The sequence below is a fragment of the Vicia villosa genome, linkage group LG6 (genome assembly GCF_029867415.1).
Source record: "Vicia villosa cultivar HV-30 ecotype Madison, WI linkage group LG6, Vvil1.0, whole genome shotgun sequence".
Taxonomy (NCBI): Eukaryota; Viridiplantae; Streptophyta; class Magnoliopsida; order Fabales; family Fabaceae; genus Vicia; species Vicia villosa.
Genome location: NC_081185.1, coordinates 157,354,895 through 157,374,675, shown reverse-complemented (window position 1 = coordinate 157,374,675; position 19,781 = coordinate 157,354,895). Strand labels below are relative to the sequence as shown.

The 19,781-nt window shown below is 33.4% G+C and overlaps 3 protein-coding genes across 4 annotated transcripts; 1 reads left to right on the top strand and 2 right to left on the bottom strand.

Annotated features, from left to right (window-relative positions):
• Positions 1-4,200: 4,200 nt before the first annotated feature.
• Positions 4,201-5,848, top strand: LOC131610748 (UDP-glycosyltransferase 73C25-like). Its single transcript, XM_058882784.1, has one exon. The coding sequence runs from the start codon at positions 4,263-4,265 to the stop codon at positions 5,748-5,750; it is 1,488 nt and encodes a 495-aa protein (XP_058738767.1). The 5' UTR covers positions 4,201-4,262; the 3' UTR covers positions 5,751-5,848.
• On the bottom strand, positions 5,807-9,151 carry LOC131610749 (uncharacterized). Of its 2 annotated transcripts, none has more exons than XM_058882785.1 (6): positions 8,970-9,151; positions 8,772-8,886; positions 7,708-8,024; positions 6,613-6,708; positions 6,340-6,399; positions 5,807-6,170 (listed from the first exon to the last, which is right to left on the bottom strand). In XM_058882785.1, exons 2-6 carry the CDS (start codon positions 8,872-8,874, stop codon positions 5,970-5,972), a joined length of 777 nt encoding a protein of 258 aa, XP_058738768.1. In that variant the 5' UTR covers positions 8,875-8,886; positions 8,970-9,151; the 3' UTR covers positions 5,807-5,969. The 2 variants fall into 2 exon arrangements, with proteins under 2 accessions (XP_058738768.1, XP_058738769.1); XM_058882786.1 differs by having other exon boundaries at positions 8,975-9,151.
• A 6,012-nt stretch (positions 9,152-15,163) lies between these two features.
• LOC131610747 (phosphatidylinositol 4-kinase gamma 4-like) lies at positions 15,164-18,162 on the bottom strand. Its single transcript, XM_058882783.1, has 3 exons — positions 17,949-18,162; positions 16,211-17,633; positions 15,164-16,023 (listed from the first exon to the last, which is right to left on the bottom strand). Exons 2-3 carry the CDS (start codon positions 17,603-17,605, stop codon positions 15,637-15,639), a joined length of 1,782 nt encoding a protein of 593 aa, XP_058738766.1. The 5' UTR covers positions 17,606-17,633; positions 17,949-18,162; the 3' UTR covers positions 15,164-15,636.
• Positions 18,163-19,781: the final 1,619 nt, after the last annotated feature.

Sequence of the window (19,781 nt, the reverse complement as noted above, 5' to 3'; positions counted from 1 at the left end):
TGTCGGTGTTCAATGTTTTTGACATTACCATTGTAAGCAGAGTGTTCGTGCTTCATAGGTTAGGACTCTAGGTATCAGTGTTTACTTAACTTAGTGTTAACTTAACTTGCTTAAAAATAATGTGTAAACTCGGGCAGACTTGCATTGTAGACTCACTCACATAGGATTATAAGTTTGAGGAGAATTGAACAAGTTTCCTCACGTTTCAGGGAGCCGAAAAATGCAACAACTTGTTGGGTTTCATGTGTAAAAGTGTTAGTGTCACATTGACTAGGTCTAAAGCCAAATGATAAGAGTGAACGTTTGGCCCATTTACACTTCGAGATCTCGCTCCCCAGACTTTCCCAACAAGTGGTATCAAAGCCTGATTGATTTGGTGGTGAGCGGAAGTGGATCTTAGTGAGGCTTGTGGGGTGAGACCTCGAGTGTAAATGATAAGAGTGAGAGTTTGTAATGAACAAAACTTTAAACAGCAAAGTTGTAGTACTTGACTCCACACATGCATCTAACATCCAAATGTGAGCCGTGAACAAACTCACTGTGCATGTTTGCAATGAACCTTAGTCTCATTAGTTGAAAACTATAAATATCGAGTGGGCCAAGTGATTTATCAATTTTATTGATTTTGAACTTGTTGTGCTCATTTGTATGCTAAGTTGTGGATTTTTTGTCAGTTGTAAGTATGTCCTTTAATTTTGAATTGTAACATTAAGTTTGTGTATTATGTTGTAACTTGTACTCTGGCCGGGCTCAGTGCTTAGTCTTTTGTAACTTGTCCTTTAATTTTGAACATATTCAAGGACAAATAGTACTTCACAGCATGAGTGTATAGTGTAAATGAAGATTTTTTTTCCCTCTATTGTCTTACACTGAAAACATAGATTTTCGTTACTGTCTTGCTGTTTAAAGTTTATTTCATAAAATCTAAGTAAAGTGTGTTATACTGTCCTTGTATGCCTCTTCTTTCCTTTTAGTTTGAAAAAATGAGAGTGGTATAAGGCTCACATCATCATTATTTGTTGGTGCATAGTTAGAGCTTTTTCATACTTGAGAGTGATTGCACTAACATTGGCATTTGAATACTTTATTGGTTCAACATTCTCTATTGATTGAGCAGGTAGTTTGTTAGATCTTTGAGAAAGTATACGAGTAAGGGAACTTATTGGTCGTGCTGGTAGTCTGCAGTAATGGAGTTATTATATTTATACAAGACTAGTTATGGACAAGGTTGTTTAAATAGTTGAGAAATATAAAATAATATTATATAATTAGTGGAGTCAATTTAAAGAACTAAAATAGATGCAATGGATGTTGATGCTCTCAAATAGTAACCTTGCTTGCTTATTCTTTCCTTCACATTTTCCTTTCTTTATAAAAAAGGGTAAAAGTGACATTCTACCCAAACAATGAAGTTGATTATTTTTAGAATCTTACTTTCCAATTGACCATTTATTACCCTTAAGAGCAATAGTAACTGACTTCACTTTTTTTGGGTGGGTTGTTAATTTACTATTATAAATTCCGAAAAATTCACTATTACGATATTAGGATTAAATATGTTTCTAGTCCTCTAAATATAGGAATTTTCACTTATAGTTCTTTAAAAAAATTATGTTAAAAAATCATCTTTCTAAAATTTGACGTCCACACTTTTAGTCCCTCCCATCAACGCCTATTAACAGAAGCTGGCGTGACACACCACGTAAACTTTTTTGTTGACTTGGTGTACATGTGACAGTGACTTCTATGATGACGTGACATGTCACGTGGCTAAGATCAACATCTTACTTGAACTCATAAAAATTTGTAGGTAATATGTAGCTAAACTCATAGCCAATTGTAGCAGATTCAAAAACCATAAAATTTATGCATGTTGTCTATGAATGCTTATGGAATATAATGTTGTCTTTGTATGCTTATGGCATATCATGACATCAGGCCAAAAATGTTTAGGAACACTTCTACAAGATAACATACTTCTAACCATATTTATGAGAGTCCTATTTTTCTTTTCAAATACTCCATTTTGTTGTGGAGTATATGCAGTAGTTAATTTCCTTTTGATTTCTCGCAAGTTACAGAATTCGTTGAAGGCATTTGATGTGAATTCTCCCCCTGTCAGTTCTAAAGCACTAAATCAAATAACTAGATTCCTTTTCAACTAATGCTTTGAATTTTTTAAACACACCAAAGGCACTAGACTTTTCTTTCAAAAAATAAACCCGAGTTTTTTTTTACTGAAATCATCAATGAAAGTGATGAAGTAAGTGTTTCCTCCAAGTGATTCAGGCTTGATGGCTCCACATATATCAAAGTAAACAAGTTCCAATTTTGCATTATCCCTCAATTTGTTTGTTTAGGATCTGGTTCTTTGTGTTGCTTGCTTGTCAAGCAATCAATGAACTTTTCTTCTATGTTTATCAGGCTTGACAAACCCTTCACCGTGTCCTTCTTCACAAGCATGTCTAGTCCATTGACACTCAAGTGTGCATACCTGATATGCCACACTTAAGATTTCATTTGTTTATTGGTCTGACTCTAAAAATAGATTGGCATGATGATTGGTGCCTGAATCACATACATCTTATTCTGAGACATATGAGTAGTCAAGATCAGGCCTTTTTCCTCATGAAAGATTTGGCACGAGTCATGTTTGAAAACCACACTCAGCCTCTTCCATTGAAGTTGTCCAATGCTGAGAAGATTGTTCCTCGACCCTGGTATGTAATAGACATCAGATATCACATGTGACTTATTGCTCAAACTCAGGTTCACGTTCCCTTTGTCGATTACTAACATTGGTGAATTATCACCCAACTTGGCTGTTTCCCTAAAGCTCCCATCAAAATCAAAGAGCCTAGCCTTAATTTCAAACATAGGGATTGTTGCATCCAAAATTCAAGTACCAAACTTCTTCCTTAGCCCAACTTTTTTATTCACTCTTGGCCATTAAAATAATTTCCTCTTCCTCATCAAACTATGCATAGTTTGCACTCTTCTCCCAACTAGGACACTCACTTTGATAGTGACCTACCTTGTGGCATTTGTAGCACTCCACAAACTCCTTGCTTTGTCTTCCTCTACCACGACCTCTTCCTGAGGATCTTCCTCTACCTCCCCACGTACCTCTTCCTGCATTAGACACTTTCAATGCTTGTTCCTCAACAACATCCTTTTGACCATTCGTTTTTTGCTCATACACAAGCAAACGCTTTACAATTCATCAATAGAAAGGGTCATCACATCGTTGGACTCTTCAATTGAGCATATAACATAGTTGAATTTTGTTGACATTGACCTCAAGATTTTCTCAACAACCATTACCTGCTCCATTTTTTCTCCATGTGCAATCATACGATTTGCAATAGCAAAGAAATTAATATATTTATAATTTTAACATTGTACAATGGTGGAAAAATCTTCTTTCTCACCTTAAACTCTGCCACATTTTAAATGGTAAGATTCATTGGAAAAAGAATTTAAACTTTTTCTCTTGATTTTTTTTCCGAATCTTAAAAATAGTGGGAAAAGGGAAAGAGTTAAAAATTAGGGTTTTTTTTAGAGAACATTGAAGACTAATTTATTATAATTCTTACAATCAATCTTTTACATAGTGAATTGAAAAGTTATTTTCTCTCTCAAATATAAATTATTTAAGAGATTATTTTAAATTGAACTAGATAAAGAATATAGATTATAAATATTAAATAATATCATTCTAAAATTTAGCCATTGCTTTCAAATAAAATTAAGAAATTTGCCTATATCTGATTGAAATGGTTGAAAAGGCTCAGACCTCTTCCATTTCACCTCTTTTGGTCAATGTTTTTGTCTAGAAAACATTATCCTCATCTTAGTTATGGAGGTGAAGAGGCAGCAAAAAGAAAATTTTGAAACGACAATCAAACAAACTAAATATTTTAGTGTCCCTTTCTAGATATAATTTTCCCTAAAAATAATTACAGTACATTCTTAACATGAAAACGAAAACTCATGTAAAGTAGAATATAATATACTGAATCTTCACGTTACTTCTCTGTCTCTTTTGTTTGGTCTCGACAGAGAATTTGCGGCAAACATTGTCACTACTTCCATGCACTGAACATTATCATTACTTCCTCGTATAGTACAATTTTCATTGCATATGCTCTTACATCACCAATTATATCTAAAACCTTCTACAACACATATACCATCTTTATATTTGAAAAACACTTCAATTCAATTCAACCTCAAAATAACATATCATTAATTTTCTAACCATGACTTTGCAAACAAATATTAATGATGTTCCTCATTTTGTATTATTTCCCTTAATAGCTCAAGGTCACATTATCCCTATGATAGACATAGCTAAACTCTTGGCACAACATGGTGTTATTGTCACAATATTTACTACACCAAAAAATGCATCACGTTTTACCTCTGTTCTTTCTCGTGCTGTTTCTTCTGGCCTCCAAATTAATGTCTTAACAGTCAATTTTCCTTCAAAAGAAGCTGGATTACCAGAAGGGTGTGAGAATTTCGACATGGTGGATTCAAAAGACATGAGATTGAATCTCTTCCATGCAATTACTTTGCTTCAAAAACCAGCTCAGGAGTTGTTTGAAGCATTGACGCCAGAACCAAGTTGTGTTATATCTGATTTTTGTATTCCTTGGACTTTACAAATAGCTGAAAAGCATCAAATTCCAAGGATTTCATTTCATGGTTTTTCTTGCTTCTGTCTTCAATGCATGCTCAAGGTAAATACATCAAAGATTCTTGAGAGTATCGATTCAGAATCTGAGTATTTCACTGTGCCTGACATACCCGACCAAATTCATGTCACCAAAGAACAAATACCAGGAGGAATAATGACAGATGATTTGAAGGAGTTTAAAGAGAAGATGCGTGAGGCTGAAGTAAAGTCATATGGTGAAATCATAAACACTTTTGAGGAGTTGGAGGAAGCATATGTTAAGGATTACAAGAAAGAAAGAAATGATAAAGTGTGGTGTGTTGGACCTGTTTCACTTAGCAACAAAGATGGTTTGGACAAGGCACAAAGAGGTAACATGGCTTCAATAAGTGATCATCATTGCTTAAATTGGCTAGACTTGCACCAACCAAAGTCTGTGGTCTATGCTTGTCTTGGAAGTTTATGCAACTTAGTTCCTTCGCAGCTTATAGAATTGGCTTTGGCCTTGGAAGCAACAAAAAGGCCATTTATTTGGGTGATTAGGGAAGGAAATAAAAGTGAAGAGTTGGAAAAATGGATTAGTGAAGAAAGGTTTGAGGAAAGGAACAAAGGGAGAGGCCTTATAATTAGAGGTTGGGCTCCACAAGTGGTGATATTATCACACCCTTCTATTGGGGGATTCTTAACCCATTGTGGTTGGAATTCGACACTTGAAGGGATAAGTGCCGGTGTGCCAATGGTAACTTGGCCATTATTTGCTGACCAATTTTTGAATGAGAAGCTTGTTACTCAAGTCTTGAGGATTGGAGTGAGCCTTGGTGTAGAGATTCCAATGAGGTGGGGAGTGGAAGAGAAGTTAGGTGTGATGGTGAAGAAGGAAGGTATCAAGGAGGCAATATGTATGGTGATGGATGAGGGAGATGAAAATAAAGATATAAGAGAAAGGGCTAGTAAATTAAGTGACATGGCAAATAGAGCTGTTGAAAAAGGTGGTTCCTCTTATCTAAATATGACCGTGCTTATCCAAGATATCATGCAACAAAAATCATGCAGCATAGTTGAAACATGAAGAAATGCAATTTATAACATTGTTAAGTACGAGTGCCAATCTTTGTAATATTCATATTCAAATAAATAATGCTCAAAACTTTAGAATTTATAGAAAAACTACATTTGCCACCATAGTAATCAAGGTATACAAGCAAAATCACTTACTTATTTCAACCGTCTCTTAATCTAGGTAGAGTAACAAAAAAAAGATTATGCAAGCTAATCCAACACCACTCTCTTAAACATGGTCTTCAAGATCAATTTCACTAGGCGTGTTTCTAGTTTCACTCCTGTACGAGAAGTCGTCATCAAGATTCTCCATAGTTCTCCCGTAAATAAATGACTTTGTACCCATTGTTGTAAAGGGCATTAAGCCAAATGCTCTGGCAGTTTTAATCTCCCTGGCAACCTTTCTTTGAGCCTTCGCGCTGATGCCAGTCTAGTCACAATGAATACGAAATAAGTAGTTTGGTAAGATTAACAAAAGGAGAACAAAGAAAGTGGTTGCAGTAGCAGTACTAATTGTAAAATATCCACCCTTTGTTTTTCCTTCTTAATAGTTCATCATTCCTATCCAATCTACTATCCTACAGTAGATTAGAACTTACCTTGCTTCTCTTGATAAGGATTCCAGCTTCTGTAATGAAGTTTGCCAAGAATCTTACATTCTGCATAAAACCAAAAACCAATGATACTGCTAAGAGTCATTCCGGAAATAGCACTGATAGGAACATTTTTTCATTATCAAGAAAAAGCAACAAATTCATGTACATGACAATTTTCAATTTAACATGGCAAACAGAAATAGAAAGTGATTAGTTAATTACGCCTATGATATATAAAATATCTTATAACAGAACTACTCTGACACAAGTGCTGACCCTGAAATCTGCTTGACTAAGAACTTCTTTAGTGGATACTACGAATTCGCTCCTTATGGCAGGCTTTCGTGCAGCAGGTTTTGTAAGATCAAGATCCTGTATGAAGAAAGATATTGCACAGATCAGAAAATTAATTTGATAGAGCTGGTACAAAAGAAACACCAGGTATATTTCCATAAATACAAATAACCATAGCAATTATTGATTAAAGCACACACAAGAAACAAATGATGAGCTAAAATTAACTTAGCAACATTATCGTTATTGGTACATATACCGAATCTTAATAGTACAGATGGATATGTTATTTATGTAATTTAAATGTGTCAATGGAATAGATTAAAAATATCAATATTACCACAATAATTTGAATATTAAAAAAAAAAGAGAAAACACCATTAATTCTGTCCAGTCACCTAAAACTATACACTATATCTATGCCAATGCAACACAGAATTTTTCTTTTGAGCAACAACAAACGGGTTTGCCTTTTTCTAGCGACCGAGAGAAGTGTCATCTGACAACTTGGCTGGATAGATATAGGCCAGGCTACGTGTTTAACCAATAAGTGAAATATTGTTGCTATCTCACTCATACAACTATTTTGATTGCCCTGCAGCCCCTGCTCTCTCCTCCAGCTTAAAAATCTTGTTTTCAACACAAGAGAACGAGAAATTTGCCTGAGAAAAGGCTTTCTTGAAAGCAACATCAAATTCATGTCCAATGTAAACTAGCGTATAATAATGAATATTGATCACTGTGCGACTAAAAACACTTTAGGTTTTGCATTATTTTCAGCAGTTCCCATAACAAGCTTCATGATATAAGCTCCCCATTATCAGTATGATATAACAAGCTCTGTCTTGGTACTTTCAGCAGTTCCCATTATTTTCACTATAGTTCAAAAAAAATTCCCTACCAAACATCTGTTAGGATTGACCACATCTAAAGATCGATTCAGACATAAACTATAAGCTTCCCTCATGTCAAACAAAATTAAAAAGATAAGACAGAGATCACATATATACAGAATATGTAATAGTAAATACGAAGAGAGTTATAAGTGACGTAGTTAGGGTTTGCTACTCAGCATACCTTTGTACTATATGTTGATCCCTCGTGAAAAGTGGTATCATATCGATAAGAATAATCATCTTTATCGATTTCTTCAGGATCAAATTCAAAGTAATTGGCAGCATTATTCAGTTTCCCATCCATTCCATCAGATAATGTATCAAAAAGATCATCCCTTGGCTGGGAACTTCCACCAGATCTATCTCGACCCCTTGCTTGCTGATTCAGCCTATCTAAAATGGCATCTGTTTTAGAATTTCCCACAGGACTAAATATTCGCTGCTCAAATTCCTCGGGAGACTCTGACTTGTTAACCTGCTGATTAGCAGCTCCATTTCCTGCTCAATAAAATGACCATGAGGATTGTAGAAGTAAATGATCATCAGAGTGAATAATAAAAATAACAAATTCAAAACATCCTAAGTCCTAATCACAGACAGACTATGCCTTTATAACAGAAAACGTGAAAAATTAAATTCTCATCTAACTATATGAAAACTGAAATCCATCGAGGTTTGTTTTATTACACTTAGTTTCCTTCTTATTCCTGAAACTATGCTGACCCTCCCTGTTTTAAATATTTACAACCTAGAAACATAACCCTAAAATACAGTAATAAAAACTTAGTAGGTAAGTTGCCTCTTCCCTTTATTCCTCAGCAATATTTAGTGTTTTGAATGTTTATCTCTTGTCCAATGTCAACTACTGATACGACTGCAATTGAGGTTGTTCTAGTAATAGGTAGGATTCTCTAATTAACCTACCTTGATCTTCTTGCTTATCATATTTTGTTCTATTTTTTTTTTCCATTGGTTTAGTTAAATAATTTCTAATTAAACACTATCATCTATTTTGCACTGATAGTTGCTGTTAAGGTAGCTATTTTGGTTTGTGAGTGTAGTAACGGAACAATTGTAGTTGTGAAATTTCTACGCGGTAGTTCTAACAATAAAATCGACAAACAATTTATGGCAGAAGTTGGAACAATTGGTAGAATTCATCACTTCGAAAGAAACTTGATAGTGCTTGTATAAAAAAATCAAAATGAAAATCAATAATTGAAATCAAGGTTTTAACAATGGCACCTGGAAAAGTCCAAGTAGAAAGGTTTCTGAGCAAAGGAGTGTGATGAACCCTATGTTGCAAATTGCCTTTGAATGACCTAATTGCAATTGAAACAATCTTCATTTTTGTTTTTCCCTGATTCAAACAAAACAAATTGAATCTATTAATATATAAGCTCAACAAATATCACAGAGTGACAGAAGGAGTGAGAGAAAGACCGGACGGCGGAGACGAGACTGCCGGATATTCTTCTGACCGAAGGGGACGCGGCGGCGGAGGGCGGCGAGAGAGTAACAATGAATGCTGATAGTCTCAACTCTCAATCTTTTTTCTTCATTTTCAATTTTTTTTAAACGACAAAAACGTCACCGTTTTGTCCTCCTTGGTTCTAAAAAGAGAAATATGTTAATCGTCTCAGCGCTGTGTTACATTACGATTTTAAAAGTTTTTTTTATAAATTTTTTTATTATTTGATTAAGATTTCTATTTTATTTAAAAGAATTTACCGTAAAAATAAAATAGATTGAAATTGTAAATAAAAAATATATAAAAAATAAACTTATGAATTTTTATGAATCTCAACAACATAAAAATTACGCTTTAAATTGTTAAAAAAAATTATTAGTTTTCTATTGATTTATAAAATTTAATATTGGTTTAATATATGTTGATCAAAGTAAAGAATATATCCTGTCAACCAATCACAATCATATTTAGTGTCAAATCATATTGTTATATTCAAATAAATTATATGACATAGTTAAATGATAATTTTTTATTGACAGTATAAAACTATTTTACATTATCAGTATATTATCTTTTAACTCTTTGGAATATCTATATTGAGATTAATAAATATTAGACATCACATTGAATCAATATTTGAATAATATAACGCATAGTTGAATAAATTTAATATGTATAAAATCATTGCAATTTTTCATATGATTCAAATTATTATTCATATTTAAATTAATATGGCGAACAATGGCCACTCTTTAGCAAAATGGTAGGTCACTTCTTCACTTTCTTTATGAATATATATTGGGATTAGGGGAAGTAAAACGGGTCCAACCCATTGGACATGTCTAAGATAGGTGAATTAAGTTTACCAAAAATTTTTTGTTTTTAAACAATGTTGTTCTTAATTTTCTTAAACTCTTTAGATGAACTTTGAAACTAAAGTGCAAAAAATTAAATACGTAAAGTAGAGAACATCAAGATATATCCTGATTTCCCTTTTCAAATAAGGGCACTACAGTCCCCTCACACCTCGTGAGAGATTTCACCATGTTAGATATGTTACAGTCGATCCACCTGACTTTTTTAACTATCTAACATAATCACAAAGGTATTCCACCTGACTCTCTTGTTTTTAAACAACACTTCATGTGTCCTTAATTTTCCTAAACTTTTTAGATGAACTTTGAAACTAAAGTGTAAAAAATTAAATGCGTAAAGTAAAGAACATCAAGATATATCCTGGTTTCCCTTTCCAAACAAGGACACTCCAGTCCCCTCACACCTTGTGAAAAATTTCAGTATGTTAGATATGTTACAGTCAATCCACCTGACTCTCTTAACTATATAACACAATCATAAAGGTTCCCCACCTGACTCTCTTGTTATTAGACAACGGTTTGTGTGTTCTTCATTTTCTTGAACTTTTTAGATGAACTTTGAAACTAAAGTGCTGAAAATTAAATGCGTAAAGTAAAAAACATCAACATATATATCTCGATTCCCCTTATTAAACAAGGGTACTCCAGTCCCCTCACACCCCGTAAGAGATTTCACTGTGTTAAATATGTTACACTCGATCCACCTGACTCTCTTAATTATCCAACACAATCAAAAAGCCCCCCCCCCCCCCCCCCCCCCACCTTGTGATATTACAAATACCAAGAGAAAGAACCCTACTTTCTCTTTAATAATCCTTTTATCAACAATCTTTCATACCATGAATTTTACCCTGAGTTTTTCATCTGCATCAACATAGCATGATCCTTCCATTTAATCATGCATTTCACCAATCAAAAAAGCATTTATCAGGGTTTAGATGAAAATTCCGAAGATCTGACATTTTATGTAATCTTGATAACATTCATTCAGTCCTCTAGTGTTTAAGAAGTCAAAAGGCTTGGTTTATTAGTCTCAGTGCATCATCCATTCTATTGCATCCAATCTCAGAGGTCCATATGAATAACAATCAAGAGTACTGATTTCATATGTTCCTTTGAAAGATTTAATTATCATATGTTGTTATAATTACAAGTGAATAGTCCAAGAGTTTGACTTTTTGCATTTTAGTTATCTGCTCACATTTCCTCTGCATCATTAATATGCATCGGTTCATTTTGCATTAAAAGTCAAAGTCAAAGGATGACATTGTTGACTTTTATTGTAAATCTTGTTTATAATTGTTTTCAAAAAACCATTTGCATTATTAGTATTCATTTGCATTTTATTTACTTAGTCTTGCATTTTAAAATAAGAAAGTAAAAGAAAGGCAATTATTACATAAATCATCGTCAAATCATGCCATATAATCATCCATACATCACTACATTTCATTGTGGGACCACATAACAGATTTGTACACGCACATGTTTGCAATAAACTTCTGATTTCAAACAAATTTCAAATGTAAGTTTCAAGTTCACACCAAATTAACCCTCTAACAGACACAATTTCATAATTTTTCACTAACAAACACACATTAAACAGATCTTCACCCTTCAATTTGGTGATCCTTCACTTGGATCACCATTTAACCCAATCTTAACCCTTCAATTTTTCAAAAAATCATCACAAATTCTATTCGAAATTAACCCTAATGCTTTTCTGATTTCCCTCCAATTTTCAAAGAACTAACTCACACACTCACACAAAATTTTCATATACAAAGCCTCCTAAAAATATCCTACATTATTTCGTTCCTATTTATCTACAATTCCAATTTACCCTGTCAAATTATCTCATCGTCCCTTACCAAGAGCTCTCAAACCAACACTTCTCAAAGCTTCATACTAAAAGCTCTGAGTAAGTAGAGCTTGACTCTACAATATACAACAACAACAATAATACATAACAACCTCATAAAGTAATTGAAGGAAAAGCATAAGTCGGAGAAGAAGAAGGATGGAATAAAGGAGATAGAAGCACGAGAAGCTTACCTTATTATTTTGGAAGAAGTGTGTTTGTTAAATGCTAAACTAGTTGATACTCCTATGGATCCAAGTGTCAAACTCCTACCCAATCAGAGGGAGCCTCTATCTCATTCAGGAAGAATAGGAGATAGGTTGGAAAGTTGAATTATCTCAGAGTCACTTGTCCGAACATTTCTTTTGCAGTTAATGTGGTAAACAAGTTCTTAAAGTTTCCTTGCCAAGAACACATGGATGCGGTTGTCCGAATTCCGAGATATATCAAATGTGCTCCAGAAAAAAGTCTCGTGTATGAAGATAAATGACATACTCAGATAGTTGGATACTCTGATGCTAATTGGACATGATCATCCCTAGATAGACAATCCACCTCTAAGTATTGTGTACTTGTTAGAGGAAACCTTATATCATAGAAAAATAAGAAACAAAATGTAATTGCAAGATCAAGCACCGAAGCTAAAAGTCTAAATTATTTAAATTTAAAATAGCAAGAGTAATTTCATAAATAAAATAAAATATAAGGATTAAAACTATAATTAATACTATAAAAGAATTAGTCTAACATATGCACTTTTGTATTTATTTTTTTAAGAAAATAAAAAGTAGAATTACTATTTTTTATTGAAGTGATAACGAGAGAGAAAATTTATCTCAAAAATAATAATTTTAAACTTAACAAATCGAATACACCAGTCTCCAAACACAATATTTTATGCTTGTTTTGTTAACTAATGCACTAAGAATATTCATTAGCATTTTTTAAAACTAAAGAAAAAGGCAAATGATATTTAAAACTAAAGGAACTGAAAAAATAAATAAAAAAATAGCAATCTAATAAAAAAATTATTATAATTGAATTAGAAAATACAGAAAAATGTTTCTTAAATTATGTAGATGTAACTATTTTTTTTAAGTGCAAGAAAAATTTGGCACCAGCAGTTACAAAAAATGCATTGCCATGCCCATATGAAGATACTTGTCATTGGTGAAACCAATTAAAATCAGCTTCACGTCTAGTGCTACCAGTACACTCCATAATGCTTTGTTAGAACCATAGAAACCAGAAAGCTACTTGGATTAGTGATATACCAGAAAAAATTTCACAACTTCATTCAACACAATAATGCATTAGTAAACAGATCAATTTCATGAATCAATTAATGGCAGAACAATCAAACCTACCCTTTTCATTTACCAAAAGGCATCAACTTCTTCAATCTACTTCATCCTTTTATTCATGTTCTCTAAATCTTGCAGTACTCATTGACAAAAACCACAATCATTCTCTCTGTACAGTCAGTGCAGTTCAACTTTAAATAAAGTAAAGAGTATAGTTATACCATTCTCAAGCCTCATGGCTAAACAACTTACTATATACCAATAAATATTCAACTTACAACATTATAGAGTAAACCACCTTAGACATTTTCAACTGTAACCCAACATTTCTTAGTATCAAACACACTATGCCAACATAGATTCTACTAAGCAGTGAATTCGAGTCGCAATGTCATGTAAGCAATTTTCAACAGTAACCCAACATTTCTTAGTATCAAACACACTATGCCAACATAGATTCTACTAAACAGTGAATTTGAGTCGCAATGTCGCATAAGGGTCTGAAGGAAGCGTATGGATAAAGCAAGAGTTGTGGAAGAAAAGTTCAAAGATATTTGAAGATCTAAAACAGCAGAAACCTCTCAAATAAAAGAAAATTTCTTTAGCCACCTCCTAACCTTCTTGCCCACCCCTAGTGAATTTACCACACTACCCCTTGTTTCGGAAGTTCATTTCCGAAAAGGTACTTTTTTTTGCAAAAAAGGTGTTTTCGGAAATGAACTTCCGAAAAAGTGTTTTTTTTAATATAAAAAATTGATTTCGGAGATGCATCTCCGAAATAAAGTTAAATTTTCAGAAAATGTGGTGTTTCGGAAGTTCATCTCCGAGCGCACCCCCATGATGGAATTCGGAAATGCACTTCCGAAGTTATGTCTGGACAGAAGCAAAATGAAAAATAACAACGATTCGCTTTATTTAATCGGGTGAAGATTACAACGATAATATTACTGAAAATCAAAGTTATTACTGAAAATTCAAACCCAAGTTTACTAGCTTCGTTTCGAACCCAATCAATCAATTGTTCTCGACTAACGAAGCTCCGATCATTTGTAAAATGTTGCCTAACATCGACCGCATTGATCATAGGAGTAGCGTCAATAACCGGATCGTTATTAACGTTGACAATTTCCGGATTTAATACTCCATCGTCTTGCACAATGTTGTCCGGATGCACCATACCTAGCAAATGCAAAAATTAGCAAAATTGGCCAAAACTGTTTTTTTTTAAACTGCCAGGGCATGTTTCGGAAGTTCATTTCCGAAATTTGTTAGGTAATATATTTCGGAAATGAACTTCCGAACCATATCAGTTTTCAGCATAAATTTGTTGAATCAATGTAGTGAAATAGGGGATGAAATGAGAGATGTTTACCTGAAATTGTAGCTTTCTATGCCCCCTTTAACGTGATCAACGGTTTGAAACTTGCTTTTAGGGCGAAAAATTGATGGAGATTGATAGGGTTTTGATAAGTTTTTGGAGAAAAATGATGAAAAAGTGAAGGAGGGAAATTTGTATATGCAGCAACAGTTTCAGAAATGAACTTCCGAAAATATGCACGGATTTTGAATTTTTTTTAGTTCGGAAATGAATCTCCGAAAACATCAAATTTTTGATGTTTTCGGAGATTTATTTCCGAACTAAAAAAAAAAAACAAAAAAAAATAACTTCGGAGATGCATCTCCGAAGCAGGGGCAGTTTTGGGATTTCGCTGGGGGTTTCCCCCATAGGGAGGTGGGTAAAGAAAAATTCAAATAAAATATCTAAGTTTGAACTCTTATATTAAGTTTCACCTTTTGGGTTCATAGTCTTTAGGAGAATTAGATGCATCACATGCTATAGGAGGTTGAATTAGTGGCAACTTCACTACTATGGGACATTTGCAGATGTCTGCAAAAATTGAAATTTTCAACATTTTCTTATTTATGGATGAAACAATTTGGAATTGAAAAAATACAGGATGCTTTGTTCACATTTTCTGTGAGATCAGGCATTATTAATTCTGAATATAATAGTGTACCACAAATCTCATCACATATAGCCTCCTTATGCCAAGATATGAAACCAACCAACTTTGATGATTTCATAAATTTCTCGTACCTAATATATATAGTTGGAAAGTATATAGTGAGCACCTTAAAAAACAGCATTATTGTATTAAAATCAAAAACAATTTGCAATATGACAATGTGATTACATTTTTTATCCTAACATTGTAACAACATCGTCAATTTACATATCCCCGTTTTCACTCTTAGCAAGCACAACACAACCAAGTAGTTTGAAACAACACAACACTAGTTCAAGAAACCTGAATATCAACTTACAATCCAAAGAGTGGGAAGGGTTTGTCTATTATCCTTGGAATTCAAATTTAATAAAGAAATCAACTACAAACTCTGAAAGAATTTGTTATCGGCAGGAAACTACAAAAAAGTGAAAAAAACCTATGAAACTATAGCAAAGAATGGAGTGGAATTCCAACCGAGAAAACAAACCTCCTTTGTTATGAATTAAAATCCCATTACTTGAGCTATACATATATGTACTATTGCACACACACATTTATATACCTGCTACTATTGCAGCACTCAGCTCTTATTAAAAAGGAGAGTTGAAAATATCATGAAGACGCCGATCCATGATTTGAGAAACAGCATCCAGCAATGTAGCTTCACTTGTGCCAGGAAGAACAGAATCCAATGCTTCTTCAACTATTTCCTCTATCACAGATTCTTTGTTCAACGATTCCCTGCACATCAAGTTTCCAATTGCAAAAGGTGTCAATCCTCTCTCAACCCCTTTCTTCAAAAGCATGGTCGAGATTCTAAGAGTGCGGGCACATTCAATTGGCAGATCCCATCCATGAAACTTCAACAGTGCAATATCTTCTTCAGCATCCAATGACTTTATGTACTCAATAGTTTCTGCGGAATATGGTTTCCGGGCTTGGGGCCAGTAAAGCCATTCAAAGGTACAATCTTCAAACTGTCATAATAGCAAACTGTTAAATGATTGGTTTAAGCAATACCAACAACAATATATATCTACTTGCATGCCAATCTATATCCAGTTCAGTTTTAAATCATAAATTTGATTTTCCGCATTTGTTAAGAACATGAATCGCCGCATGTGTTAAGAACAGAACAAAGAGAGCATAAAGTCATATACTTACACTTGTGGGCAAGCAGTATCCATGATCAATTGGAATCAGAACAGGCTGGTCATTATGCTCCTCTGTGGTGACCAAAATATTCCCAGCATGTCTATCTGCATTTGCCAATCTCATGTCCAGTACAGTAATTTTGTGTACTTCATTTACTGGGAAAGCCCCAGGACCGATATCTTCGCAGCTCCCGTTATTTTTCACAAACATCTGCATGGATCCAATCTTAGCAATCAAGTCTCCTGGATGGTTAAATCCTTTATGCAAGCATTTTACCATCAAAGTTGGAGGAACGCCAGCAAAACCCTTCACATCACCAAATAAATTGCGGCGTCCACTTATTGGATGATCCAAAACATAAGCCGCAACTTCCCTAAATGCTCCCTGGCCGACTCTTGTACCCTTTTTTAAACCTTCGCCGTTTAATGATAATGGAAGACCTCGAGGGTTATTCACAGCCATTGGCTCTTCATCAATAGGTTTAAAAACAGACACATACTTCTGACCAGTTGAATCAAGCATAAAGTAAGCTCCCCCTGTACCTTCTGCAGATCCTATTGGATGGTTTTCACTAGCTAGTCCATCATGTGCAGTGTTTACCATATTCTGCATTTCTGAAGCTAACTCAATTTTAGGGTTGATTATAATTGGCTCCAAAAGAAAATCTTTATCAGGAAGCTTTCTTGGCACAACTCCTTGAATGGAAAGAGAATCTTTTCCACCACCAACATCAAATTTTCTATCACTAGAATTTCCGCAAACATCGTTAGTTTTCTTACCAGCCAAGTCTGTTGCTACAATGGACAACTCAAGGGGTCTTCTATGAACTTTTGCATGCTTCTTTCTAACAAACAGATGCACCACTGCATCATTATGCTGGCAGCAGATATCATCAATAATCTTCTGATCCTCAAGCCGTTCCCCATTACACACAAGCTCCTGGTCTTCAGGATCATCAAATTGTTTCTCCTTTTTAGCAATCCTCCGCTTGATGTACTTGACATCCCTACCTCGTTCAACCTGAAAAGAAAACTCCTTCCCAGAAGATGTTTTCACATTGATGAGCTGAAGATCTGAAAGTTTGATTATCAAATGCAAAACATTCCCATCGGTAACTCCGTAGTCCTTGAGTAAAGTATCACTCCGAGCAAGCTCACGACCAGCGTAAACCAACTTCTGTTTGTTAGTTAAAAACGGAATACTCTCACACCTCTGAATTTTGAATTTAACAGACTCAATAGTATCCCATTTCATAACACGAATAGGCGTCAACAAACCCGAAAACGAGAGAAATATGAAAATGGAGTTTTCCTCTAAGGACGACGGAAAATGAGACGCATTTGGAGACAACAATGGTTCAGTAGGATCCACTGGACTAAGAGTAGTGACACCAGCAGATGACATTTTCACTCACGACTTTTATCAAACACAACTAATGCACACACAAAAACAAAAAAAAAAACCCTTTGATTATATACTACAAATGAAACCCCTAAAAACAAACCATACAAATTTCACAAGATAACCATCATAGCTCAACCATGTATTAAAATTCAACAAATTGGTACCTAGGTCAACAATTGGTAACGATCAATTGACCTAGCTTAGGTCAACAATTGAGCTTTAAAACTAATATCCACAACAAACAAACACAGATCTTTTGAAGAAAATGATCAAAGAGACCAATTCCAGCCAAAGATAAAACGAAAAACGAGTCTGAATCAAAAGAGAAAGAACAAATTCATACCCTTTATTTAACAAGGTGGTTAAACGAAACGACGTCGTAGATCGGAAGTTGGAAGCTTTATGAGTAACAAGAGAAAATGAAAAGTTTAGGGTTACTGAATTGAAATTTGAAGGAAGAAGAAAAGAAGATTGATGATGATGATGGATGAATATTAATAATTCGGAAAAGTAAGGTTCATGTTATTATTGACTAAGACAATAACATCATCGTATATTTGTACAGACGCGTGTACATAATACATTCATAATTTATTGAAATGTGTGTTTTCTAGTTACTGTGAGAATGTATTTATATACTGTATACGTACACACGTATACGTGTATAAGGTATAATACAGTGGATTGAGACAGTGTTTAATTTTTATGTTAGTGTTGTTTTGGGTTAATGACATTTATGACCTTTACTTTGTAAGAAAGAAAAAGAAAAAGGAAGGTTCGTGTGTAGTAACGTTATGGGGAGTTACAGAAACAGAAGTGTTGGCACTACCAACCAATAAGAGACACGTAAACAGAATTTGGATTTTATTATGCGAAAAGTGTTTTTTATTTTTTGAATATTTTTTAATTGGGAAAATATGGTGTTGTCGACTTAGTATGACGTGGATGGATATGACTTGAAATTTAGTAAACTCATAAAAGTTTGGTATATATGAGGAAGAAGGAAGAAGTGGAGAATCTTGAATTGAATGACATGATTCAAAAGATGAAAATTTTAGATCTAAGTTGGTAAGTTAAGTGTGGGCTCACAAAAATAGTTGTTGAATGTGAAATTAGTGTAAAAAGTTGTATGATAAAATTTAAATTTCATGAGTGTATTAATAAATATAAATTGATTTAATCTAATTATTAATTTTATGTTGATGGTGTTTGTTATTCTTTTATTTTAAAATGAGTTTAATTGTAGGGCATTATCGATAGGAGTGGAATCGATAACAATGACTTATAAACTAATTTACACAATCTCAGGTCAGGCTACACTTTTTTTAAATAGAAAAGATACAGACTTTTTTTTATAAGTCTATTTAGTTAAAAAAGATAGGTCTCAGGCTCACAAAAAGACTTTTAAACTTATTAGGACGGCATATTTAAATAAATATGAATATTTTTTTATTATTAATATGTTTTATTTTGTACTTTGAATTATAATATAAATAAAACTTGATTATCTTAAAAAACTTGTGAAAATAAGATGAAAACACTTAATAGACATTATCTTCATAATTTCTCTTAAACAAAAAGTCTCAGTGAACTTATGCTAATATGTAAGTTAAAATAAGTCAAGACAAATAAATTTTTCGTCTGTTGATCTTTCAATTAGTCTATTTAAACATTATTTTAATTACTTATTTAATATTTACATATGTCTAATCAGGTCTTCAAAAATGACAGATTCAAATTTAAAAATAAGTCTACGACAAATTACAGGTCAGGCTTAGGCTTTATTTTTTTTATAGGCTATGCTCAGGCTGGGCAAAGCCTAGCTCGGCCCAACGTCCCAACCTATTTTCACCCCTAATTATCGGTGTAAATAAAGAAATATTATATTACACATACATCTAATTAAAATATTTTAAAAATATTAAATTATATAAATATTTTAAATATTTACCGTCTAACTTATCAAAATACATGATTGTTATTGATTGACCGTTTAAAATTAATTTACATTATCGATGCACCTTTCCTTTTCTCTTTTAAAATTAATTAATTTTTGGTCTTTGAGTCAAATTATCTGAGTTGAATGTAATTTTATAAAATTAGAAAAAATAATAATCTATAAAATTGAAACCGAAGGTTTTATTAAAAAACGTTCTTGCAATTTATTTGGTAATTA